This window comes from Rattus norvegicus, chromosome 5, assembly GCF_036323735.1.
Source record: "Rattus norvegicus strain BN/NHsdMcwi chromosome 5, GRCr8, whole genome shotgun sequence".
Taxonomy (NCBI): Eukaryota; Metazoa; Chordata; class Mammalia; order Rodentia; family Muridae; genus Rattus; species Rattus norvegicus.
Window position 1 is genome coordinate 171,755,860 of NC_086023.1, and position 27,233 is coordinate 171,783,092.

The following is a 27,233-nucleotide window of genomic DNA, read 5'->3' on the forward strand; positions in this document are numbered from 1 at the left end:
GCCAGGTGTGTGCCTGTATGCAGTTGATAGTTCTTTTTTTTTTTTTTTTTTGGTTCTTTTTTTTGGAGCTGGGGACCGAACCCAGGGCCTTGTGCTTCCTAGGTAAGCGCTCTACCACTGAGCTAAATCCCCAGCCCCTGATAGTTCCTTCTTAGCCTCTTCCCCTGTTCTGATTTTATGCCAACTTGATGTAGTTATCTGAAAGGAGTGAGCCTCAATTGAGAAAAATGCCGCCACAAGATCTGGCTGTAGGGCATTTTCTTCATTAGCAATTGCTGGGGGAAGGGCCCAGTCTCATTGTAGTGCCATCCATGGGCTGGTGGTCTTGCGTTCTATTAAGGAAGCAGGCTGAGCAAGCCACTAAGTAGCACCCCTGCTTTACCTCTACATCAGCTCCTGTCACCAAGTTCCTACCCTGTTTGAGTTCCTGTCCTGACTTCATTTGATCATGAAGTGATATGGAAGTATAAGCCAAATACACCCTTTTACCCCCAAGTTACTTTGGTCATAGTTTCATCACAGTAACCCTAGCTAATACGTCATTCCCCTCTAAATCTGGGTGTGAGGGGGCTATTGCTAACAGAACAGGTTTCTGGCACCCAAGCATAGGGGAAGCTATTGACTCTTCTTGGAATGGGCACCCCTGTAATCTCGATGTCATAGGACGTCCAGCAGGTGTTATGGAAATGACCTTTGCATTTCCCTGCTGCTTTGTGAGGATGTCCACAAAGCACATTCATATAATTAACACACACATACACATGAATCTGTATGTGGCACACATCACAGCTATTGTATTCTTACTTTCTGGCCAGATCTCAGCCTTGGCTAGCACTACGAGGCCTTTGGTTCTTAACTGGGTATAAACATGGCCAGACAATGTACAGCCTAAGCAGCTGAGGTGTATACAGTGGAGTACCAAGAAGACTCCACTCATAATGTACCCTCTAGGTTGTTGCCATGAAGAAAGCAGCTCTAGTTTTTCCTCCAGCTTTGTCACACAGTGCCTGGCTACCTTCAGACCTATTTTCCCACTTAGCCCTTGAAGGTAGGTAATTCAGGTGTTTCTTTCCTCACCTGAAAAATGGAGGTAATGCAGATTTCATGGTGCATGTATGATTAAGATACATCAAGGACAGATACATGGCAACTCCTTCAGTCCTGGCTGCTGGCTGAACATGTTTCATATTGCCTTTAAACCTCCAGGGTTGGGGACACATGCTTCAGCCTTATCCCTAGGGTTAGTTCCCTCCCCACCCATATGAGTATTTCTATGCTCTTGCCCCACATAATCAGGCACCTGACACACCTGTGACCCATCCCAGAGTGCTATACCCAATCATGTAGGTGTAATTTATTTATGTTGGAAATACATAGATCACAATTCTTAAGGAAAGAGATGTGCCCCCCAAAGTTTGCATTTGCACACATCAGCTACGCTGAGGGCATTGTCCTCGGGTTTAACATTAAGACCCAGTGGGAAAGCTTATGGTCTTATACACTGGGTATTAGCCATGCTAGGTATGGCCATCTGTCAGACAAAGGGGCCTAGTCTCCTCCCACAAGTCATGTCCTAAGTCATCTGCGTATTATGGCAACAGGAGCAGCAGGGCTGGCTAGAGAGAGGTATGGTTTGGCCAGTTAGTATTGACATCTTAGAATCCTGGGGGTACATGTGTTGTAAGAAGCCACCTTCAGAAGGCTGACGGTACTATACTGGAGAAGCTGTGGAACAGGCTGCACTGACCAGGGCAGGCTTTCTTAGAGAAGCCTCAGCTATTGGTTTCATACAGTTTCCATTTCCAAGGAGGCAAGGGCCTGTTTGGTATGCAGAGAGACTAACAAGGAAGCAGGTGAAGGGCAGGGACTCATGCCACTGCCAGAGGAACTTCATGTTACCCATGTTACAGCTTTTGGAATATGAAGGGGCCCCAGACATGTAGGATACACATTGGCTGGGCATGTTGGCTGTAGGGAAGACAGCTCCTGGGTCCTGGGTCCTTATACCATTTCAGATTCTATACAGGAGAGGTAGAGCAACCTTGGGTTGTTGCAGATACATGACACCGCCCCCCACTTCTCCATTTTCCATCTGCACTTCAATCAAGCCTGACTGAACACATGACTGAAGTGGAGGGCAAAACTGGAGTTCAACTGTCTCATCCTGAACCAAGAGGATGACTAGCATTCACCTTTCTTGGTTCAGCTGCCCACGACCTTTCTTTTCACAGACTGGCTTTCCACCAGTTCAGCTTACAGGGGTGACAGTAGTTTCCAGAAAGCCCTGCTGTGGGAGTAGCCCTAGATTGCCCAAACCCAGTTCTGAGCAGGGGAAGTCCACACAGTATGGTTACCACTACTAGGGCAGGTCTAGCAGGGAATGTTCAGCATAGAGCTTCTGGGAGATGTCATACACTTGCTCAATGAAGGGCAGGGCCTCTCCCAGCATCTCCACTGCTTGCTCAGAGGACCCCATATTCATGGCCTCAAGGAAGACCTTGCGTGGGGGCAAGGCATGGAAGGCCACATTGACAGCTTGACGTACTATCCAGGAGTGATAGGCAGCCAGTGTGGCATTGTAGGCCTCACTGCAGAGGGTGGAGGTACGAGCATCCTCAGAGCTGGTGCGCAGGCCTTCCAGGAACAGCTGTAGCCAATGCAGAGCACGGTGTAGGCGCAGCACAGTCCGGCAGCCTGAGTTAGGGTGTCGGGGACGTGAGCGGCTGTCTCTGTCCACCAGCTTGTTGCTCACCTCGTAGGCTACCATGGATTGCAAGCTAATGTAGTGTTCAGACTGTGGGCCACTTCTCAGATGCTCCATAATCTGAAGCTTTGAGACCACATCCTTGGAGATGAATGAAAAGACAGCCCCTAGGCTGTTCAGAAACCTGTGGAAGGAAGTATAAATTTAAGGCTCTACCCATACTGGCAGCAATCCTGTAGTATAGGGAGGACACCTTGAGCCTGCTAGAGCACTTGTCTGTCTAGTGGCAAGGGCAGGAAGGCTGGATGGAAACCGTCTGCTAGCTGGTCTCATCCTATGCCACATGGGCTCTGGCTGGCAAAGCTGCTACCTTTAGCATCCCCAATAAACACACCTGACAAGCCCCTTCCAGCTGGCAGTATAGTGGTCCAGCAGCACCTCTCCCTTGTCAGTGAGACACTTCTTGAAGCTGATCAGGACAACCTTAAGGTTGAAATCTCTCTCTGGGCCATCCATCTTCCAACACGAACTGAAATAGTTTCACACAGAACTTGTAGCCGCCATGCTGAATTAGCTCATTCTGTGGTTCATTTTCTCAGGAAGTGATTGGGAAGAAGATCTGAAAGAAATAGTGCGGTGCTAAAACTGTCTCCTGAGAATCATGGTGACGTTCTATCCCTTTATCTGAGTGCCTTCACCATAAACTACAAGCTTTTCCACAAACCAATTTGACCCTGCTGTGCCCTTGAATCCCGTACCCACAGACCTTGACATAGCTGCTCCTTGCCCTTTAGGCTAATAATCTGTCTCTGTCCTGAGACTCCATGGCTGCACTGTTGGCTCCATGCACTCCTAGAGCATCTGTTTCATGCATTAGGGGAATGTTTCTAAAAGGTAGGCACAGTCCTGGATCCTGGCCACCCCTGGACCTCACTGTATCAGACCAGCATTCTGATGGGAAGTTGCACAAAAACAAAAACAGGGACTCTAAAATAACAAGTGTCTCACACACGGGGAGGGTGGAGAGGTGGCTAGACAGACCTTCCTTTACTTTGTCAGGGGTGTATCCCCCAAATTAAAGCAGAGGCTGTGGATTGGCATCTGTAGACAGACAGATGGATACTCCTGTTGTTGAAATGGTGTGTGTCCTCCAAAAAAGCAGGGTAGCTGGGCCAAAGGTCATAATACATACAAAGGATTGCTACAAATCCTCCCACTCGCTCCAGAGAACATTCTGGAAGTGGTATAGGATAAAGGCCTTAAGGTAAGGCTGGGTTCTGTATTCTGTAGACATTTTTACAGTCACTCCACAAACCCAGTCCCCACTTCTTTCTATCTATCTATCTATCTATCTATCTATCTATCTATCTATCTTCAGTTGTGGGGACTGTGCCTAAGGGTGTCTTGTATGTAGGACAGAGAATAGCTTAGGCAAGCCTTTAACTTTCTTTTTTGTTTTTTCAAGACAAGATTTCTCTGTGTAGCCCTAGCTGTTCTGGAGTTCACTCTGTAAATGAACCCAGATCTGCCTGCCTGTTTCCCAAATGCTGGGATTAAAGGTGTGTGCCACCATGTCAGACTAGGCCTTTTACTTTCAATCTTCCTGCTTTCTGAGTAGCTAGAACTACAAGCTTGTGCCACCAGGTTCCTTTTGTGCTCAAATATTGAATGGATATACCTTTCCTGCTATCTTAACAGCCTTGCCTTGGTGTCCAGGAACAACCCTGTGGGATGTAGCTGCATTACATTTATGTCCGACACTTACTACCAGTTCTGGAGATTCTTGTGTCCCTTAGTACTGGATCCCTGACCTAACCCTCTGTACCACCAGGCCTTCAAAAACCCATCCCTATCCAGTGTGCAACATCTGTGTGCAAGTTTTTTCTTTCCTTCACACAGTCCTATGCCTCAGTCCTTCAGCTCTGGGTATGTGGTCTGCATGCCCTCCCGGTCCATGGAGTGGTGATAGAGTCCCATAGGTTGCACTGGGTGCCCATTGCAAGTTCCAGACTTAGGAGATGGGCTCACCTTGTACTTAGGTGTCAGTGACAGCCCTGCCTGGGCCTCAGAAAGATGGCGACGCCCAGAAACTTGTGATACACCCTTCTCTCAGGGCCTGTTGGCTGTCCAGTGGGTAAATCGTCTCTATGCTGCCCCCCACCCCGCGCCAGTTCATTTCTGGCCACCTAACAATCCCGCAGCCAGGCTTTCCTGCCCAGAGCCTGAGCCAGAAGCCAAGTAGCTTCTTAGAATGGTCAGTGGAAACCCGGAAAGAACAGGAAGGGAGGGCAGCTCCCCAGCTCCCGGAAGGTGATGCAGAACACCTCTAAACAGGATGGACAGCCGGCCGAAGGCCCACAAGCTGGCACACAGCACATACACCTAGGCGTAGCAGTGAGCCAGGGTGGTGCAAAGAAGTCTGCAAATCTCACCTGAGACGGGTTCCGGTGGGGGGTGAGTGGTGGTTCTTTACTCCCGCGGAGGGCAAAGGGTGCAGGGAAGGTCAGTGATGGGGGGGGTTGATCAAAGCTATAATTAGGCTGCTGTGGGTGACGAATCTTTGCCCTCCGTTCCGGTGGTCTACAGAGGCATGGCTCTGCTGCCTAGTTCACTGTCAGGTAAGAGCTCCCATCCCTATGCTTTCCCCCAAGCTCGCAGCCTGCGGTTGGGAAGAAACCTTGAGCTGCCACCTAAAGCCCAGCCTCTGCCCCGCCCTTTGCTGCCACGCCATCCCAATTGGTTGCTGATCATCCAATTAGAACTCGACATATCGGCCTGCGTTTCCGGCGCGAGGACCGGAAGGGGGCGTCTTGGCGGTTGCGCCTGCGCGCGGTTGTAGGAGTCGCGGTGGCTGGGTGTCAGGTTTGATTGCGCGCGAGGTCTAAGGCTTTCCTGCGGGCGGTGCGCGCGAGCTGTGGAAACGTGGTTTGAGACTGCCTGCCTCCTCGATGATGCCTGAAATTAGGGTCACTCCCTTGGGTGAGTCCGAGTCCTAAGCATCTTCTGCGGCGTCCGGCGAGTCCCTTCATCTCCATAGCCGTCTATCAGCTGTTCATCCCAAGGAGCGGAAGCCGGAGTAGAACGTTTCGGAGCTAGTGCTTCCTTTTCTCTGCCTGGCACGGGGATCGAAGAGCTTTGGGTTTGATTCCTGGTCCTAGAGCTCGATGTGAGTTATGGAGGCCCAGCTTCTCTACCTCGGCTGCTTAAGGTGGTTGTGAGGTGAAATGAATCTTGGACAGGTGTCACCTGTCACTGGTGTTGAATCCAGCACAGAGCTCGTCCTGTATTTGGACTGCTGTTTCAAGACCCCTCTGTATGGGCTTCTTTCTCATTTCTGCCCACCCCACCTCCCACTTCTCCCAGTGCTTCTCATGTTCAGGTTGCTTGCTGTCACCCCTCAGATCAGACTTTGTGTCTGGTCTATCCTGAATTTTTAAAATCATCATAGAGCATATAAATCTAGACGTCTAAAAGCCCCAATAGCATAGTATGGTTGTGAAGGAGAAAACAACCGTTTGAAATCTGGGATTTCAGAACTTCCCAAATGACCCTGCATTTTCCTTCCTACACGTGTGCAGGGTGTTGGAAGCACCTTCTTATTCATATGACCTGGGTCTCTGGGTTATCTTGGCTAGAACTGAGACTCTTCTCAACTCACTGAATCACAGGGCCTTAGCAGAAGCAAGTTCTGACTACCTCCACCATCTAGTCTAAACACTAATTAGCTTACGATATCAAGCACATTCATTGATCTGGCTCCCCAACGCCTGCCCCCACTGGGAAAGTTTTGTTTTCTGCCACAGTTCTGAACTTTTGGGCACAGTTATTCAATCTCCATGTAATGCACTCAGTGTCTAATTGTCTCGTCCCCCTACGGTGAATTCTGCTCCATGCAGAAATGTAGCATCCTTTGCTTTCTTGTCAGTTTTGTTTTCTCTTCGTCATTTTTCCCCTGGAGTTGTAAGTCTCTTTGGGAAGAACATTTGCTAGTGCCCAAGAACTGGGCTTTGTAATTCAAAAATGTACACTTTGGCACCATTCTTGGTAGTCCTGTGGTTATGGGTGCCTGTGATGTGAGGTAACCCTTGTAAAGGCGCAGCCATTCCCTGTCTATAAATGCTTTAAGGGCCTCAGGTCCTAGCACAGCTTCAGGGCTAAAGGTACCATGGGGAAGGATACTAAAAGCTTTCTCTCTGGGAGCACACATCTTGAGGATATAGGAGCAGGCCCGCAGAAGACTCTGAGGCCGACGGCTACTCCACCTCATTGTGGCTGGCTTCATAAGGAAAGCAGACTGGGCCATGGCTGGTCACCATGATGTTTGTGTACTGAAGACAGTGGTTGGTGCCTGCAGTGGGCAGGTGGAAACTATAGGATCCATGATGGCAACAAGGCTGTGTTGTTTTCAGACTGCTGTTGAGGCTTGGGCTGTGTCTCTCCTTCTGGATCCAGATCCCAGGAGAGATAACAGATACTAAATGGGGGAGATAGCTGTCTCCCGTGTGGTCAGTATCTTGGGCTGAACAGCTGGGGTGTCTGCTTCATCATCCCGAGCATGGAAGGAGCCCCCATTGAGGCTGAGCTAGGGGTTCAGTGATATGGGGTCTGTGCTGCCCACTGACCAAAGTGGGCTATCTGCGTTGCAGTTATTGGTCAGTCATGTTTCTTTATGGCTGGCCTAAGGCTACATGATTGTGGCACCGTTCAACACTAGAACTCAGGAGCCAGGCCTCAGCCTCTTCAGAAGAAATCTCAGGGGAGGGAACCTCACTGGCTTGCAGCCCCAGTAGATGGTCAGGAGTAATTTGTCTAAGGCCTGGGGAAACAGCAGTGGTGTTCTACAGTGCACTGGCCTGTTTCTGTTCAGTGTGTTGGGAACCACAGCCAGTTGGAGATGTGCGGTAAAAGCCTGGTGAGGGGAGGGCATGTGGCCCTAGCACAGCACCTTGTCTCCCCGTGGTGCATTCCCCTAACCTGCATGTGAAGGCAGTAAGTGGGTGGTGTAGGTCAGCCCTAGCAGTAGTGAGGGAAGGAAACTTGGGGAAAAGAGGGAGGAGCTGAGGCCTTGTTTCTCACTTGCCCTTCTCTTTGTGTAGGGGCTGGCCAGGATGTAGGCCGCAGCTGTATCTTAGTCTCCATTTCGGGCAAGAATGTCATGTTGGACTGTGGGATGCACATGGGCTACAATGATGACGTGAGTACTGCGGATGGGTGGTCCAGAGGGCAGCGATAGTCCATCGATAGTCATGTTCTTTCTGTCCAGCCACGTGAATCCTGTGGTCTTAGGGGCTAAACGAGGCAGTAGGAGCATGCCTGGACAGCTATACCCATGCAGAGTGGGGATGTGTGGCCTTGAACACAGCACTTAAAAATTAGGGTCCAGCTGAGATAGGCCTCTTAAGGATTCTTGAGGCTGGTCATGATTAGACCCTTTGGGCTTAGGTAATTGCTCAGTAGTTTGTGAGGCCAGCTAGTCACTTGGCCTTTCCGTGAGGTTATAAACAGGCAGTGGCCTAGGTGACGCTCACCAATGTAGGGGTTCTCTGACCCTTTGCTGGGGTCACTCCCTGGGGTGCACCAGTCTCACTTTCAGAAGACCCTGGGTAGCCTGAGGCATTCCAACTTTTCTCTTGTCTCCTCCTCAGAGGCGCTTTCCTGACTTTTCTTACATCACCCAGAGTGGCCGTCTGACTGACTTTCTGGACTGTGTAATCATCAGGTAGGTTTGCTGTGGTTTTGATGGTCCTTCCTTGTATTCTGTTATAGAGGCCAAAGGCCATGTGCGGTACCCAAGCTATATTGTGGGTCACTCTTGAGGGTGGTCGTTCTCCACTCAGATCCAGGAAGATGGTTGTACCTATTGACCATGCTCTCCAGTGTTGTGAATTAAAGCTTAACAGGTGCCCCAGGAAGTAGAGACACGGCCAAGGTAGCTAGCACCAAGATGGTCCACGTGTGAGGCCACTCCAGCGTAGATGACTCCCTGAGACTCTTTCCCATTAGCATCCAGCAACTGTGACTGCACCCTTACCAGTTCCTTCCCATCACTAGCTAAGTGTGTCTGGGTCTCTCTGCTCGTACTTCCTTTTCTAACCAAGCCTCAGTTGTCCTGTTCCTTTGCTGTCTCAAGAGGGCTAAGCCCTAGCTGCCATTGTTGGCCATTGCTGGCCATCGCTGATGTCTGAGTCAGTTCCTGGTCCAGCCTCCAACTGCTACCACCACAGACTGGTAGAGCTGAGGGAGGGGAGACACTTTCTTTTCTCTTTGGCTCCCATTTTTATGTCCTATCCAGATAGGCCTCCCAAACCCTTCGGTAGTCCCTGCTGTCACCCACTCTGAATGTAGCACTTCCCTTCAACACCCCACCTGCTGCTGTCAGCTAGAGTGGCTCTGTGTGCCTGATCAGCCTGTCTGCATAAGCTCAGGCTCACAGCTCAGGCTCTGGGTTTTTGGTCCCCTCTGGATATGGATCTCCCACTCCCTGCCTGCTGTGGTTTCACCGGCCCCATCTTTCTGCTTAGGGTATTCCCAGGCCTTGCCTGAGCGGTCTCAGTTCTCTACCAGTCTTGGTCTACCAGACTTCCTGACTACCTGACAGTTCTTTTCCTGGTATGGTGTCCGCTGGCCTGCCTTAGATTTCCTCAACAACTTGTCACTGATTGAGATCTGACTCAGATGGTGTGTGATCGTATGTATTTGTAGGAGGAGGCCGTAGACAACCTCATGGTTATTCCTCTTTAGTCACCATTCCCTTTGTGGTTATGGCTTTTTTTTTTTTTTTTTTTTTTTTCCTGAGACAGGATTTCTTTGTATAGCCTTGTGTGTCCTGTCTTGGAACTCACTCTGCAGACCAGGCTGGCCTCGAACTCACAGAGATCTATCCTGCTTCTGCCTCCTAAGTGCTGGGATTAAAGGCCTGCTTCACTATTTATTTTTATTTTATGTGTATGAGTGTTTTGCCTCCGTGTATGTAAGTGTACTACAAACACGCATGCCTAGTGCCAGTGGAGGCCAGAAGTAGGGGCTGGATCCCCTGGAACTGGAAATATGGGGAACTGAACCAGTGCCCATTACAAGAACAGCAGGTGCTCTTAACTACTAAGTTACATCTCTAGCCTTTTAAAACATATTTTTTTTTTATTTTTGAGATTTATTTGTTTATATTTTATGTGTATTGGTGTTTTGCCTGCATGAATTCCTGTGCACCACTTGCATGCAGTGCTCCCAGAGGCCAGAAGAGGACATCAGATCTCTTTGGAGCTAGAGTAGCATGATTGTGAGTGGCCATGTGGGCACTGGCAATTGAGCCGAGGGCCTCCGGAAGAGCAATCAGTGTTCCTAACTCTGAGCCATTCTCCAGCTTGCTCTTATTTTAAAATTAATGCATGTGGGTTTGTGTGTGTTTATGTGCCCAAGGAGGCCCAAGGGTTTGGATCCCCATAGATCATCATGTAGGCGATGGGACCTCAACTCGTGAACTGAAATAGGACTCTCTACAAAAGAGAACAAGCGCTCTAGCCTCTGAGACCTCGCTCTGCTCCCTGTGTTTTGAGGGTGGAGTCTCATGTAGCACAGGCTGACTTAAACTCCTAATTCTCCTGTCTCTACCTCCCAAGTGTTTGAATCACACATGCACGCTACCATTGTCAGTTCTAATTCAGGTTTAATCATTAATTGCATATTCCTGGGCATCTAGACTGTTCATTTGGGAAGACGTAGCTTTTGTGTTTTGTTCACTTTTGATTCTTTAGTACCTATGATAGTGGTGCACATTAGGCCTTGGTGAGCGAGTGGACCGTGAGCACAGGGCTGAGTGGGATGGCCGGAAGAGGGCGGTCCCAGGCTGACTAGTGTCACATTCCCCCAGCCACTTCCACCTGGACCACTGTGGGGCACTCCCTTACTTCAGTGAAATGGTGGGCTACGATGGGCCCATCTATATGACCCACCCTACCCAGGCCATCTGCCCCATCCTGTTGGAAGACTACCGCAAGATCGCAGTGGACAAGAAGGGCGAGGCCAACTTCTTCACTTCTCAGATGATCAAAGACTGCATGAAGAAGGTGGTGGCTGTTCACTTGCACCAGACAGTTCAGGTCAGGACCCCTGCCCCACTCTGCACATAGTCTGCGAGTCCCTGGGGAAAGTCCCCAAGAAACAATAGTGTCCACGTGGCCTGGGAGACTACATGTGGCATGTCTGTGTGTTTACGTACCTACCTATGTAATCAAGGCTGCTTTCCACCCAGCTTTGCATATGCCATAATCCAGGCTGCCTTCTTCCCTCCCAAGGCAGAGACCTGAGGTATGTGCACCTTGTTGGGCATCATGGTCTATTATTTGGTAAGGAAGCAGAGACCAGACAACCAGATGGACCAGTCTGGGTGAGTACCCAGTACCAGGCTGTGTAATATATATATATATATATATGGGTCAAGGGAGGAATGAGGATTTTTAAATAGCCAAGTGACTGGTCAAATTTAACAGAATTCCCCAGAAATTATGTCTGTTTCCCATTAGAGTCTTTGTTTTGCTTTATATGTTATCACCACCATCCATACTTTTATTTTTTAAATATTTTGTTTGATTTTGAGACAGAGATTCACAGTGTAGCCCTGGCCGTCCTGGAACTTTCTCTGTAGACTGGCCTTGAACTCACATAGATCCACCTGCCTCTGCATCCTAAGTGCTGGGAGTAAAGGTGTGTACCACCTGGCTAATTTTTAAATTTTTAATAAGGTTTACTTATTTATGTATTTTATGTATATGGGTACTTTGTCTGTATATACATCTATACGCCAGAAGACAGCATCAGACAATTGTAACCTGCCATTTGAATGCTGGGAATTGAACTCAAGACCTTTGGCCACTGAGCCCTCTCTCCAACCCCCAAATTTTAATGGTGTGTCTTTTTTTTTTTTTTTTTAAATGTCAAACCTTTTTATGTGATGCTCTTACTTTTATGTTTTGTTTTAAGTTGACCTTAACTACCTATGTATATTTATATATACATGTACATATATATTTTTTCTTAGAGAATTTCATACCTATTTACAATGTGTTTGATTATATTTCCCCCCAAACCTTCCCAAATACATCCTAATTACAACTTTATGTTAAAATCCCTGTTGAGTCCAATTAGTATGTTCATGGAGTTGGAGCCATTAACTGGTAACTTACTAGTGGCCACACCTTCAAAGACCGTCTTTCCCCCAGCAGCTATAATTTGCCAGTAAGCCCTCGGCTCACAGTAGGGACTTGTGAGCCTCTCCCTAACCCATGCTGGAATTTTGGTTGTCAGGTCCACATCCTGTCCACATCACAGTTACTGTGAGTTCATGAGTGCAGAGCCATGCCACATGCAGAAACTCATTTCACAGTGCTCTTCCCCGTCTGTGGCTCTTATGCTTCCCTCCTCGCCAGTGTTCCCTGATACAGATGTGTCCCTGAGGCATGAGCCTTCATAATCACTCGTTCTCATTAATCCTAGCACTTGGATGGCCTGAGGCAGTTACTTAGTGGGGGCCTGAATATATATGTGTTGAAGCCTTTGGAAGTGGAGTTACAGACGTTTTTGAGCTTCTGTAGGTGGCTGGGAACTGAACCCGGCTCCTCTGGAAGAGCAGTAAGTGCTCCTGATGGCTGAGCCATCTCTTTAGCCCACATGGACCTTTGCTTGCTCTGTGTTTTGGGACTGGGTTTCTCTGTGTATCAGCCCTGGGTGCTCTGGAACTAGCTTTGCCGATCAGGCTGGCCTTGCACTCATGGAGATCAGCCTGCCTCCCCTCCTGAGTGCTGAGGTTAAAGGCATGTGCCACCATGCCCGGCCACACATAGTGTTTTGAAATGTGGGTCTTTTAGGAAGTATATAGCTTTTTTGTTTGTTTGTTTGTTTGTTTGTTTTGAACTTAACCTGGGTAACTAAGATCACTGTGGATTTATGTATACCTTTTTCTTTTCTTTTTTTTTTTCTTTTTTCTTTTTTTTTGGAGCTGGGGACCTTATGTATACCTTTTTATTATTTGTTTTGCCTTCTTTTTTTCATTGTTTCTTAAAATTCCTTTCTTTTCCTTTTCTTAGTACTCTTTTTTTTTTTTTTTTTTGGTTCTTTTTTTTCGGAGCTGGGGACCGAACCCAGGGCCTTGCGCTTCCTAGGTAAGCGCTCTACCACTGAGCTAAATCCCCAGCCCCTTAGTACTCTTTTTTTAATGTACTCTTACAATTAAAATTACTTGGAACTTTTCCCTTTTTTTTCCAGGACAACACAAAAATCTTAGAACATCTTAAAATTTACAGCTCTCCTGGTTTATTATTTATAAGACAGGGCCTCATTTATGTAGCCTGGCTAGCATCAAACTTGCTATGTAGAGCAGGCTGGCTTTGAGTTCGTGGAGATCTTCCTGCGTCCATCTCCCAAGTGCTGGGATTAAAGGCACGTAACACCATTCCTGGCTCTGTATTATCATGTCTTTTTGCGTGTGTGTTGAACATGTATGCATGCTGGTTCTGTTGACAGGAAGAGGGAAGGAGGGAGGGAGAGAGAGGGTAGGGGAAGAAAGGGTGTGTGTGTGTGCTTGCTGTTGGCCTTTTCAGACCACATTTTGCTACATGGTTGAGGTTGACCTCAAACTTGTGATGTCATTTCCTGCATTAGTCTCTTGAGCATTAGGTGTCTGCCACGCCAGGTTGACTCTTACTCTAATCTGCCTACTGAAACACTGGGGTCTATGTCACCTTGTTGTAAGGATTCCTCTGACAGATTTAGAGAAAGTGACCAAAGGTACATACATTGTTTTTCTGGTCTACTGCCAGGATGTTTGCCTGGGAGTCTGGTAAGGACAGAGGTTTTACTAGGGCACACAGACCAGGAACTGGTCCCAGTCCCACTATTCTTTTGAGTTATCCCTTCCAGGGGCATATAGTCTAACCACTGTCCCAAGTCTTGACTTCCTGGTGAGGCCTAGGTGTCCCCATTGCTGACTTTATGAGGATCAAGCCAGCCTGGAAGTAAGTTAGCTGCATGATGCTATTGATCAAGGAGTTTTACTTTTGGAAGAGCTGGCCAGCTGGGATTTTAGAAACTGGATTCTGTTCTTTCATGCATCTGGGGTTTTTTGTTTGTTTGTTTGTTTTTTTGGTTTTTTGTTTGTTTGTTTGTTTGAGTCTTGGGAAAGGTCTATATTTTGAAGAGTTCATTTTAAATGAGAAAAGTGAGGCCTGGTCAAGTGTTGGGAGATAGTGAGAATTCTGGTACTTTGGTTTCTTTAAAAAGCACAGAAATATTAATGAATATATTTTCATTTTAATCCCTGGGTGGGATCTGGGGCGCTTTGGACTGTCTGAAGCAGCTGACTACAATTTGCAGAGGTGTGGTTTTGTCAGCTGTAGATAGTTTCTGTGGTTGTGTGACATTTGGAATTCTGGGAACTTTTAGGGCCCCAAGAGGCACTGCAATCCCAGAGAAAGCCCATGATGAAGTAAGAGGTAAAATGGTTGATGCTCCTGGGGAGGGTATTGATGTGTGTCATCAAAACAATCCTAGGCTTTTCCAATTGTCCTAACACGGGACACAAGACATCGAGATTCCAAATTTATAGGGGGAGTGGTACTGCTAAATACTAGGGACTGTACCCTTGAAATGTTTGACTGACAAGCCTGTCTCAGTAGAGCAATGGCCTTTAACTAAGTAAAATCACAGGCACTTGAGCAGCTGGTACAAGAGCAGCTGGAGGCTCAATGTACAGAAGAAGCTACCACCCCATGGAATTCCCCTGTATTTGTTAGGAAAAAGAAATTTGGAGAATGGAGAATGGTAACATTTAATGGCAGTGAATAGAGTAATTCAGCCAATGGGTCCATTACAGCCTGGGTTCCTTTACTTTCTTTATTACCTAAGACGTGGCTTATGATAGTAATTGATTTAGAAGATTGCTTTTTTACTATCCTCTTGCATGAGCAAGATAGGGAAAGTTTTGCTTGTATAGTGCCTACTTATAGTAATGCTCAACCTGCAAAAAGAAAGTTCTTCCACAGGAAATGTTAAATAGTCCAACTTTATGACATTATTTTGTGCAACTATTAGTAGAAGTAATTTGTAGGCCGTTTCCTCAATCCATTATTCATCATTATGTGGATGATATTTTTTTTGGCTAATTCTGACGTAGATAGTTTAGAGAAAATAAATGTAAAGAAACACAAAGAATTTTGCCTTGTGTGTGGGGTGGAGTAATAGACTGCTCCTGCAAAATTACACAGAGGAGATTCCATTAACTATTTGGGTTGTAAAACAAGTCAATGAAAATGCAATAATAAAAGGTATAGATCAGAAGAAGTCATTTGTAAACTCTTTTTTTTTTTCTTTTTTTTTGAGCTGGGGACCGAACCCAGGGCCTTGCGCTCTACCACTGAGCTAAATCCCCAACCCCTTGTAAACTCTTAATGATTTCCCAAAATGGGAAATGTTAATTGGCTATGGTCTACCATTGGATTAACTACTCAAGAGTTAAGTAATTTGTTTCAAATGTTACAAGGAGATTCGGACTTAGTAGACCAAGATGGGAAGCATCTGAAGCAGACAGAGTTAGCCTCGTAGAACAGAGATTGTAAGGTGCATTTGTGCATTGCATACATCCCAAACGTGATCATATTTTTGGTTATTTTGCCTTTAACTCATTCTATTGGAATCATATTCAAAGGAAAGATAGTATTATGGAATGGATTTTCTAGCACATAAACAAAGTAAAAAAATTAAAGTGTTATATAGAAAAAGTTTCTGATTTAACCATAAATGGTAGAGAAAGACTACTTCACTCGTCAGGAGCGTACCTGGCAGAATGTTGAGATTATGTTATTATGGGTGATCATTGAAGATTGGCAAAGAGCTTGTAATAACTATTTGGGAAAATTTAATGGCAAATATTCTAAAAGAGCCTTCAGTTTATAAAAAGAACTAATTCGAGTCTCCCACATACAGTAAAAGGAATGCCACTTCCTGAAGCACCTGCACTGTATGCCGATCCAAATGTAAGGAATGGCAGGCTTTAAGTCAGACAAAATGAGCAAAGTAATTTAAAGCCCATATACTTCACTTAAAAAATCAGAGCTGTATGCAGGTCTTGTGGTATTAGGTTTTTCTGATTCTCATAATTACTGACTCTCAATATGCAGAAAGAGTTGTTCGGCATATAGAAACTGCTGAATGGATTCCGAATAATTCAGAGTTAAGTTTGTTATTTGTGTAGCTGCAACAGCCAATCAGAAGTAGAAACTATCCGGTATATCACTCATATTTGGTCTCATACAGGCTTGCCAGGTCCATAGGCACAAGGAAATGAAGAAATTGACTAGTTATAGGAAATGTGTTAGAAGCCTCAACATTTCATGAAAAATACCATGTTAACTATAATGGGACTTTCTCAGACACACCAGCAATATAAATAATGACACAGAGCCTTATTAATGTTTTAAAGCTTAGACTTAGTTGGGCAGTCTCCGACTGCTCTGTTCCTAAAAATCCTGGCCTACGTCCATACCTCTCTGGTCCATCTGTCCTCCTCCAAGTCTTCTGGCAAACCTCCTGTGTTTCTCCCTGAGTCCCTCTGTCTGTCTGGAAGTTCCTGCCCAGCTATTGGCTGTCAGCTCTTTATTAAAGCCAATCAGATGCAAGTCTAGATTGCTTTATGCAGGTGAGGAAGGAACAATTATTTACAAAACATGAGACAGGTGATGGGCCATAGAAATAACAATATCTGATCCTGCGGTATTTAGCTCTCTGCCAGTGCAGAATTAACTGGCTATACAGAGAAACACCTTCACAGAGTGTATCCCAGCAGTCAACAGTAAAGGTTTAAAAAAAAATCACCTAGAAACAAGCCAAGGAAATTATAAGACAATGTCTTATTTGTTCTTTGGATAACCAGATTCCATTATCTGCAGTAGGTAACCCTAGAGGTACCAAAAGTAGTAAAATCTGGCAGATGGATGTGTTTCAGTTTGCAGAATCGGAAAGACTGAAGTTTATACACCAGTGTTTCAATGGGCAACTGCTTCTGCTTCTGTTCTGAAAAGGCTGCTCCTGTAATTACAAATTACACGTTTACTGGAAGTAATGGCAATTATGGAGATACCTGTACAAATTAAGATTGACAATGGCCCTGTATCTGTCTCCAGTAAGATGAAGCAACTCTTTGTGTGTATTAGAGTATAAAACCCATCATAGTTATATCGTACAATCCTACAGGACAAGCACAGGTAGAACAATCTATAATCACACCTTAAACGCTTATAAAACAGAAAGGAAGAATTAAATCCTTCAGGGTAGACTAAATAGTGCGCCAGTAACTTTAAATATTCTGAATTAATGGGAAAGGGAACAACAGCAGCTGAGAGACACTGGATTATAGAAAAAACTGGAGTTAAATCATGCTGTATACTGTAAGGATGTGTTGGCATCAGAATGGAAGCCAATGAAAGTTCTGTATTGGGGATGCAGATTTGTTTATATTTCCACAGGAAATACGGCTAAAACTGATAAAGATTAGAATTGAGCAGAGAGGTCCCCTGAAAACCTTGGCTACTGGCCTGAAAATGCTTATTTCAAATGTTTCTGTTTATAATTTCCCTCTATACACAGCACAATTAGTGGCTTAAAACAAAGTGAAAGAAATGTAGTGAGAATCCTGGAATTTTAGTTTCTGTTAAAAACATAGACATAAGAATATGTTTTTGTTTTATTTATTTATTTCTTTTTTCTTTTTTTTTTTTTTTTTCCGGAGCTGAGGACTGAACACAGGGCCCTGTGCTTGCTAGGCTCTACCACTGAGCTAAATCCCCAACTCCTATGTTTTTGTCTTAATTCCAGGTATGGTGATCTAGGGCTGCTTTGGACTGTCTGCAGCAGCTGACTATGATTTGCCTCATGCTGTAGCAGAGGAATGTTTTTGCCAGCTGTAGATAGTTTCTGCGATTGTGTGACATTTGTAACTCTGGGAACGTCAATCAGAAGTTCAAGAAGTTGAGAGGCAGGGTTGGTGGTTGGTGGTCATTCAGGTGGTTGGTTGTTGTTAGTTGTGCTCTAAGAAGAAACAAAGAAAGAAATCAGACTCAGTCTCTCCCACCCCCTCTTCCCACCTCCCTCCCTCCCTCTTTTTTTTTTTTTTTGGTTCTTTTTTCCCAGAGCTGGGGACCGAACCCAGGGCCTTGCGCTTCCTAGGCAAGTGCTCTACCACTGAGCTAAATCCCCAGCCCTCCCTCTCTTCCATTTTCCTCTCTCCTTCTCTCTTATCTAGTGATAGGGAGTTAAACCAGGAAGATAAAGGGTGGGGAAAAGAAGAACCCACAAAGTAGCAAAGACCAGTTACACGCATGTGCTCTGGCCTATGGAAGACAACATGTTACGGTGTGTAGGAATCTTACACACTCTGGGAGGCATTCCTCCCAGAGTCTCACTGCACCAGCCTCTCTCCAGACATCCCTGGAGAAATACAACTCACATGTCATGATCAAAGAAAGGGCCACTCAAGGGTGAATTTAGGACTTGCCGGCAACAGGGAGAGCCAGCGTCTGGCCTAAATGTTCAAACCACCACACAAAAGCATATTTATTGATTGTTAAATGAAAGGGTTTTTTTTTGGGGGGGGGGGTAAAACAAGGCCCTTGTAACAAAGCTCCTGAAGGAAAACATCACACCTCTGGGTCTTTAGTCCTTGTTCGGCATTGTTTGCACTACCCAATAATGCAAGGTGCTCCAGGTGTGCCAGGATCGTCTGTGACCAAAGTCATCAAAGACTGTAAAGCTCCTTCAGAAAAATGACTACAAGTCACAGAAAAAGTCAGTTTTCCACAAAGATTTCAAGGTCTGTACTTCTAGAAAATAACTGTTCATTCTAATGTTTACCCTGAATATGATGATTCTATTAGAATTCCTACTTCATCTGCACACCCTAGGAAAGGGGCCACAATAAAACAAAAATGCATGAATGTCCAATTTATTGGTCCAATGAGAATTTTTTATTGTGGCTACTAACGGTATGGGTGAGGGGGTACTTGTAAGGAACAGGGATAACTAAAGGATAGCAGTATCAGCAGAATATATGTGAGACTTCCTTGGAGGATAACTAAAGGATAGCAGTATCAGCAGGATATATGTGAGACTTCCTTGGAGACAGCTCCACCAACCTGGACCAGCAGGCCAGAGCATAGCCTGCTGATGACCTTTGGTGACAAGGTCCTGAGAGAGAGAGTATCAGGAAATCAAAAGATCAGGAGATAGGAAGGTTTGGGCTCTGGAGGTCTTCCATAAGCTGTTCTATGCCAAGCAAGCTTATCCAGAAGTACAGCATCTTATCCTATTTCCAGGATAGAGTTAGCAGAAATTATCATACAATTGGAGGAAGTCAGCAGGAAGCTAATGAGCACTCTTGCACAAAGAACACGAAAGCATTATAGACTGAACACATAGTTCAGTCTCAGTGCATTGTCTCTTCAGGGGAACGAATCAAGTTCCCAGGAACTGAAACTTTAACTCCTTCGAGGCCTCACATCCCAGCCCCATCCTGGGCCTTACCTAGTCTGTCCCTGTGCAAGAACACAGAACTGTTCCTCCCATCAGGGCCTCTGATCTGTCTGGCTCTCAGTGCTGCAGTCAGATGGTTTCTCCCCATGACTTGGCTGGTTAGAGTCTAACCCTAGCAGCAACTCCCACTTATACTATGGTGGGGCTCTCAGTGATCCCCCAGGCTCTCGTCCCTCCAGGATGTGCTCTTTTATTTACCTCCTGTTTACTGCCCAAGGCCCTGGGCCTCCCTGTCCTCCCAGGGGCAGAGTTTTCACTTCGAAGGCATTTTCCCAATTCCAAAGAACATGCCTGCAGCACAACCCCTTTCCTTTGTTTGCTGTTCCTGGAAGCTCTGCAGTTATCCCTTTTCGTGAGGTGCACAGTCCAGCGTCTTAGTGATCATTTCCTGTGGAGTCCTGTCTGCTCCTGTTCAGGCTGCTTTCCCTTTGGCCTTGACAGGCTGTACTCTGAGGGACCTTGGTCTACTTCTGGGTTAGTGTAGGTCTTTAATTCTTCCTGGAGCTCTGAGTAGCTTAACATTAGATCTTTTCACTATAGGCCTTTCATTATCCATTTTGTGTTCTATTTCATGCTGAATTTAATTTTTTTTTTTTTTTTTTGGCTTGAGGCAGTCTCACTGCACAGCCCAGGTTGGCCTCAAAACTCTATCATCCTGCTTCAGCCTTCCAAGAACTCAAGAACTGAGATAACAGTTAAATGTCGCCACGTGCAGTGCTTCAACATTTTAGACATGCATTCCTTCTCTTGACTTTATTCACTATGCTAAATTCTACTCGTTCTCCTGAGGTCGGACTTCACTATGTAGCTCAGGCTGGCCTCATAGCAGTCCTCCTGCCTAGCTTCCTGAGTGACACACAGACTTGTACCACCATACCCAGCTTCACCTACTGAAGTCTTAGCTGGGGTGTCTACAGTTCCTAGTTTTAGAATTTCTTCTTTGTAGTGTTTGGAGTTGATTTGTACTGTCTAGAAGTGTGGCTTCTAGGGGTCGGGGATTTAGCTCAGTGGTAGAGCGCTTGCCTAGGAAGCGCAAGGCCCTGGGTTCAGTCCCCAGCTCCGGAAAAAAAGAACCAAAAAAAAAAAAAAAAAAAAAAAAAGAAGTGTGGCTTCTAGATCCTTAGATAATTAACCTAGTTTTGTTTTTACTATGCTACAACCCTCAAGCCCTAGACTTCTTGTGAGAAACAGGAATTAACTGGACTGGGTTAAGGTAATCATCTACTTCCTGCTGCCTTCCTGCCCTGCAGGCCTAAGAGCATTCTTTCTTCCACAGGTGGATGATGAACTGGAAATCAAGGCGTACTATGCAGGCCATGTGTTGGGGGCAGCCATGTTCCAGATTAAAGTGGGCTCAGAGTCTGTGGTCTACACGGTCAGTGGAAGTATTTGTTTGGTGCTTGAGTGAAATTGCTGGGGGTAGAAGAAAGACAACTTCCTTATTGCATTTTCTTTGCCAGGGTGATTATAACATGACTCCAGACCGGCATTTGGGGTAAGTAGGACTGTGTCTCACCCTGGGACCTGGTAGCTCTAAGAGGCATCATGGTGGGCACCTAAGTACTCTCATGCAGTGTGGAAGTACCTTTGGGAGTCTAGGCTACAGGCTCATCCCCCTGTTGTCTCCTCCGAGTATGCTGCCATGACGTTTGACAGGCCATATAGCGGAGCTCGTGTCCAATTCTGTAGTCATGGACAGTCCATCATCCCCACTCCTACCTCTGCTCTAGGGCTGCTTGGATTGACAAGTGTCGTCCCAACCTGCTCATCACAGAGTCCACATATGCCACAACCATCCGAGATTCCAAACGCTGCAGAGAGCGAGACTTCCTGAAGAAAGTTCATGAGACTGTGGAGCGTGGCGGAAAGGTATTGACTGCAGGCAGGCTTTGGGTGTGTGCCCACTTTGGCTACACTCTAGGCCTCCTAGCAGGCCTTGCTGTCGTACCTTTGGTCAGGGTCTCTGGGTGTGGGAGTTGTGGTTTGTGTGGCACTAAGAAGACAGATTCCAGAGTCTTCCATTCTCTCACGGTTGCATCTGATGAAGGCTGTTCAAGAGCCTCCCACAGTTCCTGCTGTCTCTGCATGTAGCCAGGTACCATATCTGTGGTTCTTAGATGGCTGTCTGTTCCTTTGCAGTAATGTCCTCATTTAACTTGCTAATGGGTGCACTGAGTATCTTGCTATTTGATGTGTTCAGGAACAGTAGTGTAGCCGGTAGCTCTGAACTGAACCAGCTTCACCTGCCCCCAGGTGCTGATCCCTGTGTTTGCGCTGGGCCGAGCACAAGAACTCTGCATCCTGCTGGAGACCTTCTGGTAGGTGCAGACAGGAAAATCTCACAGGTAGGCAGGAAAGGGTGGAACAGCCTCCATGTAGGAGAGTAAACCTCTCACGCTACCAGGCACAGTGGAACTGTTAAGAAGTCAAGGCACCACTGACTACCACTGAGTACCACTGGCCCTGCTGTCTGGGGTGGAGCTGTGCATCTGTTGGGCCATCACACTGGAGCCATCATCTGTTGACTGTATTGGCCCCATATGAACACTGAGTCTCCTCACATGAGCTCTGGGGACCCCTATCACTCCCGTGTTTCATAGGTCACAAGCTAAGAGGTCTGGCCTGGAGGTCACCAGGTTGATAGAGACACCACAGGGTTCAGTTCAAGGTGCACTAGACTCAGCCCTGGCCACAGCTAAGCTATGCAGTAGAGGACACAGGGATATGCGTTGCAGGCTAACTCTGGCCTCCATATACTGACACAGGGAGCGCATGAACCTGAAGGTGCCCATCTACTTCTCTACGGGCCTGACAGAGAAAGCCAACCATTATTACAAGCTCTTCATCACCTGGACCAACCAGAAGATCCGGAAGACATTTGTCCAGAGGAACATGTTTGAGTTTAAGCACATCAAAGCCTTTGACCGGACATTTGCTGACAACCCAGGACCCATGGTAAGGCTCTGGCAATGCAGCTTCTCCACATCTGGCCTCCCAGTGGGGCTTTGGGAAAGACTGTTGGTCAAAGATCTGGTGCTTGTTGCACCCCCAGGTAAGGTCTGTTCTGTCCCTTGTCCACCCTGCAGGTTGTATTTGCTACACCTGGGATGCTGCACGCTGGCCAATCCCTGCAGATCTTCCGAAAATGGGCAGGAAATGAGAAGAACATGGTGAGGGTTTGGGACCAATCCCCAAGTGCCAAGAGGGCTCTTTATAGCTTTAGCGAACTGGAGTACAGAACTGGTCCTTGACCTTTGTGTCCTGACCCTATGATGCCACCAGCCCAGACTGAGTAACTGCCACAGTAGTTGCCTCCCCCTGAGAATTCACATCAGGGGTTGTTCCAGGAGGTGGTATCTGCCGTGGGAGGCCAAGCTGAACCTCACCTCTGCTTTCAGGTCATCATGCCTGGCTACTGTGTGCAAGGTACTGTGGGCCACAAGATCCTTAGTGGGCAACGCAAGCTGGAAATGGAAGGGCGTCAGATGGTGAGTACCTCCCTGTCCTGGGCTCAGCAGGCCTTCCCTTCCGAGGCACTTGCTGCCGCTGACTCTGCTTCCGTCTTGTGATGCTGCAGCTGGAGGTAAAGATGCAAGTGGAGTACATGTCCTTCAGTGCCCACGCCGACGCCAAGGGCATCATGCAGCTGGTGGGGCAGGCAGAGCCCGAGAGTGTGCTGCTGGTGCATGGCGAGGCCAAGAAGATGGAGTTCCTGAGGCAGAAGATTGAGCAGGAATTCCGTAGGCAGCCAGTGGGCAGGGAAGACCTGTGGGGTGGTACAGTCAAGGCTGGCAGCCTAGACTGAGGCTCTGTACTGCTTCCCTCAGGGGTCAGCTGCTACATGCCAGCCAACGGTGAGACAGTGACGCTGCCCACAAGCCCCAGCATCCCTGTGGGCATCTCCCTCGGACTGCTGAAGCGCGAGATGGTACAGGGTATGAAGGGCAGGCTGGGGCATGGGTCAAGGGGGCAGGTAACTGGTGGCTGGGTTGACTGCATCATTCCATTCTTCACAGGACTGTTGCCTGAAGCCAAAAAACCTAGGCTTTTACATGGCACCCTAATTATGAAAGACAATGTAAGTATAAACAGGGATGGGGTGGGGTGGGGACTGCATCCATTACTTTCCATGCCGTGTTTGCCTTTGCCCCTCAGAATTTCCGGCTGGTATCCTCGGAGCAAGCCCTCAAGGAGTTGGGCCTGGCCGAACACCAACTGCGCTTCACCTGTCGTGTGCACCTGCAGGACACACGCAAAGAACAAGAAACAGCCCTACGTGTGTACAGCCATCTCAAGAGGTGCGCCCTGACCTTGCCCCACCCCTACAAGCAGGGTGAAGCAGGGGTCTCACTATGCCTCTCCTTAGCACCCTCAAGGACCACTGTGTACAGCATCTCCCGGATGGCTCTGTGACCGTGGAGTCCATTCTTATCCAAGCTGCTGCCCACTCAGAGGATCCTGGTACTAAAGTGCTTCTGGTCTCCTGGACTTACCAAGTAAGGAGGATGAGCATCACTAGTACTCCTGGAGATCTCACTCGGTATTGTGTTGTTTGTAATGTTTAACTGTGGTTCCCTTTCTTACAGGATGAGGAGCTGGGAAGCTTTCTCACAGCATTGCTCAAAAATGGCCTTCCCCAGGCTCCCAGCTGACATGTATCCACCAGTAACCCACCGCTGTGGTCTCTTTCAGTTTTCCCAGCATCAGAGTCATAGGCTGGCTAAAGTAATAAACAGGCCTTTTTGTTCTCTGTGCCTTTTATTCCTATTCCCTTGCCCCCAGGGAAACAGGGCTCCCAGAAAACGTGGGTTCTTAAAGCTTTTGACTGCCCGGGACCCTATCTGGTCTCTTTAGTGACAAAGAGTAGAAAGCCTGGGGAGGTGGGAGCTGCTGGAAGGCAGGCAGGACCGCCAGAGCCCTACGTAGCTGTAGATTAATCTCTGCCAAGCACAGTAATGTTGGACAAGGTTGACAGCCTTGTCTGCCGTGTGGCTTCATCTCCACTGTGTGCCGTCAGCTGATTTCCACACCATAGGGTTCAGGATGTAGGACCTATGGACAGACCCTAGGTCAAAGCAGAACTCCTCCTACAGTTCATCCAGAGACCCCCCCAACCTTAACACTTAGCCCTAAAGTCTGACCCTGCAGACCACTTCCTCCATGCACCATGGGGGTCACTGATCCCTAACTGAAGTCCTTTCTCTCACTGTCACTGGCTTCCCCACTACTCGTCTAGTACAATGGAGGGAGGGTTTGACTGCTTCCAAAAGTCCCCTCCCTTTAGTGAGGACCCAGCTTTGGAAAAGACTCTTTCTGATCCCATCCCCTCTTACCAAAGTTGTCATACAGCACTGACTTCAAGAACAGGCCATGGGCTGGGGCAACTCGAGCCTGATACTTGCCCAAGGGATCTTGACTCTCCAGAATCACTTTCACTTGTGTAGGTGCCAGAATCCCTAGCCCCACAGCCACCAGCACAGCTGTCATCCTCCGCACCTGCAGCAGAGAGCTAAGGTCGTTACAGGTGTCTACTTGAACCCATCCTGGGAGGGGTTAAGGTAGCCTACCTGTCGATAGAGGAAAGACTGGCTTTCAAACTCCAAGGTCCAGAACTGCAGCCTCCTAGGAACACAGACAGCTTTGAGGTCCAAGCTATAGGACCATCTCAGCCAACCTAGCTCACTATGTGGCCTCAGACAAGACAAAGATTTAAATGCTGGTTTAAAGGCTTATCCATCCAGGGTGGGTTCTTGCCTAGTTGACCACCAGTTCCAGAGGGGATGAGAGTTTTGCATGACTTCCTGGAGTCTATATATACCATAAAAGGAAACAATTATATACGAGAGCATTGGTTAGTCTGTACACAGGAAATACCAATTGTTTTGGGCCTCCCTTCATGGGTCAGGGCTACAGTATGCATGCTGAAGCAGGACATAGCCAGCCCACCCAGCAAGATGGAACCTCAGCCGTGTGCTCTTGTGCCTGGTTCATACCAAAGTGCCTTTTCCCCTTGGAGCTGGTTCCAGATGTGACGTTCCCAAGGTGAGCAGCCGGTTCCCGGTGGGAAGCCCACTAGGCAATACTTGAAGCAGAGAACTTAACACAGTCTGTCAAAGAGGACTGGTACTAATAGCTCCAGTGAAATCTTTTCAGTGACTGCCAGAACCTATCTGCCACAAAGAGCTAGGGGCCTGGCAAGGCTCTCAAGAAAGGCAACATTCTCTACCCTGTACTCCCCAGCCTGACAGGGACCCCACCCAACAGGAAGAAGACAAGTTTCTGGTTCACCTAACTGGCCAGCACCTTCCACCCTCTAGGCCCAATGGATGTGCACTGTGCCAGTTTAGCATCATCTCACTTTTATTGGGGTATTATGAGAACTAATTTAACCCTGGTGGCCTCTAGTCCAGCATAATGAATGGCTAGTCTTCTCACCTGCTCTCCTGAGGGAGGACAAATAAGCTGGCTGGACCAGGAGACACAGAGACTCTTCGCAGTGTGCGTACAGCATGTGGGACTGGGCTGCCAGCAGACTGGAAGGCACTAAAATCATGTGTCCCAAGGAGATGCTGGGCAGCCTCCTGCATGGCAGCTATATCCAGGTACCTGCAGAGCCAAGTAAGCATTGAGGAGGGCCCAGCCAGATGGATGTTGAGCCATTTTCTTCCCATTCTTAGCTCACTCACTCTGTCTGCAGAGACCAGCATACATTTTGTTCAAACACAGGCAGTTGATTAGGCCCGGAGCAGCCTGTGGCCAGACGGTATAGGTAGGTTCTGGAGGTGGCTGCGTGGCGAGCATGGAAGTCATTGGGCACTCGGAAGGCCTTCAGTACACTGTGGCAAACAGATCTGGCTCATCCCTGGAACAAGTCTGCCCACCTGTCCATGTAGCGCTCTGAAAATCTCTGCCTCCCACCATATTGAGGTGTGGGGTAAAACAGTAAAAGACAAAAACCAGAACCATACAAAATTCCCGGGCTCACCGAATGGCTGGGTGCTTCAGGTGGGTGTTGAGGGCCTTGGTTACGATCTCTGGGGAAAAAGGCGGCCGGCCTGGGCGGCGCTGGATGTCCAGGTGCGCCGCGTTGCTCAGGGCATGCACTCCGGCATCAGTGCGGCTGGAGATAGTGAACCTGACCGGCTCGACCGAGTTCAGCCGCTTGGCAGCCTCCTGCAGGAACCGTACAGGCAGGCTGCCACAGCGATGGCCAAAGCCCGTTAGTACGAGGAGTGTGGGCAGGGACTGGAGTTGCCGACCGCTTCTTCCTCCCCAAACCGGTCATCGCTCTAGGCGAGAGATAACAGCTCACCTCCAGAAAGTTCTGTACCCCAACAGCGCGATGGTTACCTCTCACGGCCGCAACTCCACTGCGGAGAGAAACAGGAAGGAATTATTTGTACCGTCTGTGGGAGCTGTCCCGCCTGGGATCTCCGCCCCCAGGCGCGTTCGTTCCGTCCAGGCCAGCGTTCCTAGGCTCCTAAAATTCCGCATCCCAAGACAGAACGCCCAGACTGCTGATCGTGCCCCTCCTGTCCGTCTCGCGGATTTCCCGCGAGGTCGAGTGGAGAAAGCGGAGGTAATAGCGGGAAAACGTACTTGAAGTCTGTGCCCAAGTACTGGAAGAACACAAGGTAGCGCGCACGCACGGAGCCCACCGCCCCGCAGGAACCCATATTTGAGCGGCTGGCGGGCGGGGCGGTTGCACGTGGCCGGCGGTCGACCCTGCCCAGCAATGACGGCGCCTGCGCACTAACTCGGCCCACCCCGCCTGAATGGAGAAACGGAGGCGGGACCAAGCTTAGGGAGCGGATGCGAAGTGCTGTCTTCTGGGCTCGACTATGTTAACTGTGCTCTACCTCGCAGGGGCGCGATGACGGGCTGCTCCCGCACAAGTGTCCTTAATTCGTTCACTCCCGATCTCCCCACTGCAGTTCCGGAATGTGTCTGCCTGACG

The 27,233-nt window shown here is 47.9% G+C and overlaps 3 protein-coding genes across 23 annotated transcripts; 1 reads left to right on the forward strand and 2 right to left on the reverse strand.

Annotated features, from left to right (window-relative positions):
• Nucleotides 1-1,321: 1,321 nt before the first annotated feature.
• On the reverse strand, nt 1,322-5,412 carry Cptp (ceramide-1-phosphate transfer protein). 3 transcript variants are annotated; one of them, NM_001007703.1, is made up of 3 exons: nt 5,137-5,407; nt 3,099-3,233; nt 1,322-2,888 (listed from the first exon to the last, which is right to left on the reverse strand). In NM_001007703.1, the coding sequence occupies exons 2-3, from the start codon at nt 3,218-3,220 to the stop codon at nt 2,360-2,362; spliced, it is 651 nt and encodes a 216-aa protein (NP_001007704.1). In that variant the 5' UTR covers nt 3,221-3,233; nt 5,137-5,407; the 3' UTR covers nt 1,322-2,359. The 3 variants fall into 3 exon arrangements, with proteins under 3 accessions (NP_001007704.1, XP_006239638.1, XP_038966049.1); XM_006239576.5 differs by having other exon boundaries at nt 1,340-2,888; nt 3,099-3,323; nt 5,137-5,363; XM_039110121.2 differs by lacking the exon at nt 3,099-3,233 and having other exon boundaries at nt 1,340-2,888; nt 5,137-5,412.
• A 98-nt stretch (nt 5,413-5,510) lies between these two features.
• On the forward strand, nt 5,511-24,024 carry Ints11 (integrator complex subunit 11). Of its 8 annotated transcripts, none has more exons than NM_001033892.2 (17): nt 5,546-5,683; nt 7,801-7,898; nt 8,350-8,423; nt 10,572-10,800; nt 20,553-20,651; nt 20,737-20,771; nt 21,007-21,145; nt 21,530-21,594; nt 22,042-22,231; nt 22,363-22,446; nt 22,675-22,764; nt 22,854-23,016; nt 23,104-23,211; nt 23,293-23,354; nt 23,432-23,574; nt 23,643-23,772; nt 23,863-24,024. In NM_001033892.2, exons 1-17 carry the CDS (start codon nt 5,653-5,655, stop codon nt 23,926-23,928), a joined length of 1,806 nt encoding a protein of 601 aa, NP_001029064.2. In that variant the 5' UTR covers nt 5,546-5,652; the 3' UTR covers nt 23,929-24,024. The 8 variants fall into 8 exon arrangements, with proteins under 8 accessions (XP_006239612.1, XP_006239613.1, XP_006239611.1 ...); XM_063287506.1 differs by lacking the exon at nt 5,546-5,683 and adding an exon at nt 5,708-5,870; XM_006239550.5 differs by having other exon boundaries at nt 5,511-5,683; nt 23,104-23,354.
• Nucleotides 17,425-27,034, reverse strand: Pusl1 (pseudouridine synthase like 1). 12 transcript variants are annotated; one of them, XR_010066443.1, is made up of 10 exons: nt 26,876-27,032; nt 26,589-26,646; nt 26,262-26,449; nt 25,963-26,112; nt 25,712-25,882; nt 24,844-24,898; nt 24,610-24,772; nt 23,401-23,515; nt 22,773-23,316; nt 17,425-17,776 (listed from the first exon to the last, which is right to left on the reverse strand). XR_010066443.1 is itself a non-coding variant. In XM_063288097.1 (8 exons), the coding sequence occupies exons 1-8, from the start codon at nt 26,950-26,952 to the stop codon at nt 17,766-17,768; spliced, it is 873 nt and encodes a 290-aa protein (XP_063144167.1). In that variant the 5' UTR covers nt 26,953-27,032; the 3' UTR covers nt 17,425-17,765. The 12 variants fall into 12 exon arrangements, 8 of the variants coding, with proteins under 8 accessions (XP_063144167.1, XP_063144166.1, XP_063144168.1 ...); XR_010066442.1 differs by lacking the exon at nt 17,425-17,776 and having other exon boundaries at nt 18,689-23,301; XR_010066441.1 differs by lacking the exon at nt 17,425-17,776 and having other exon boundaries at nt 18,689-23,316.
• Nucleotides 27,035-27,233: the final 199 nt, after the last annotated feature.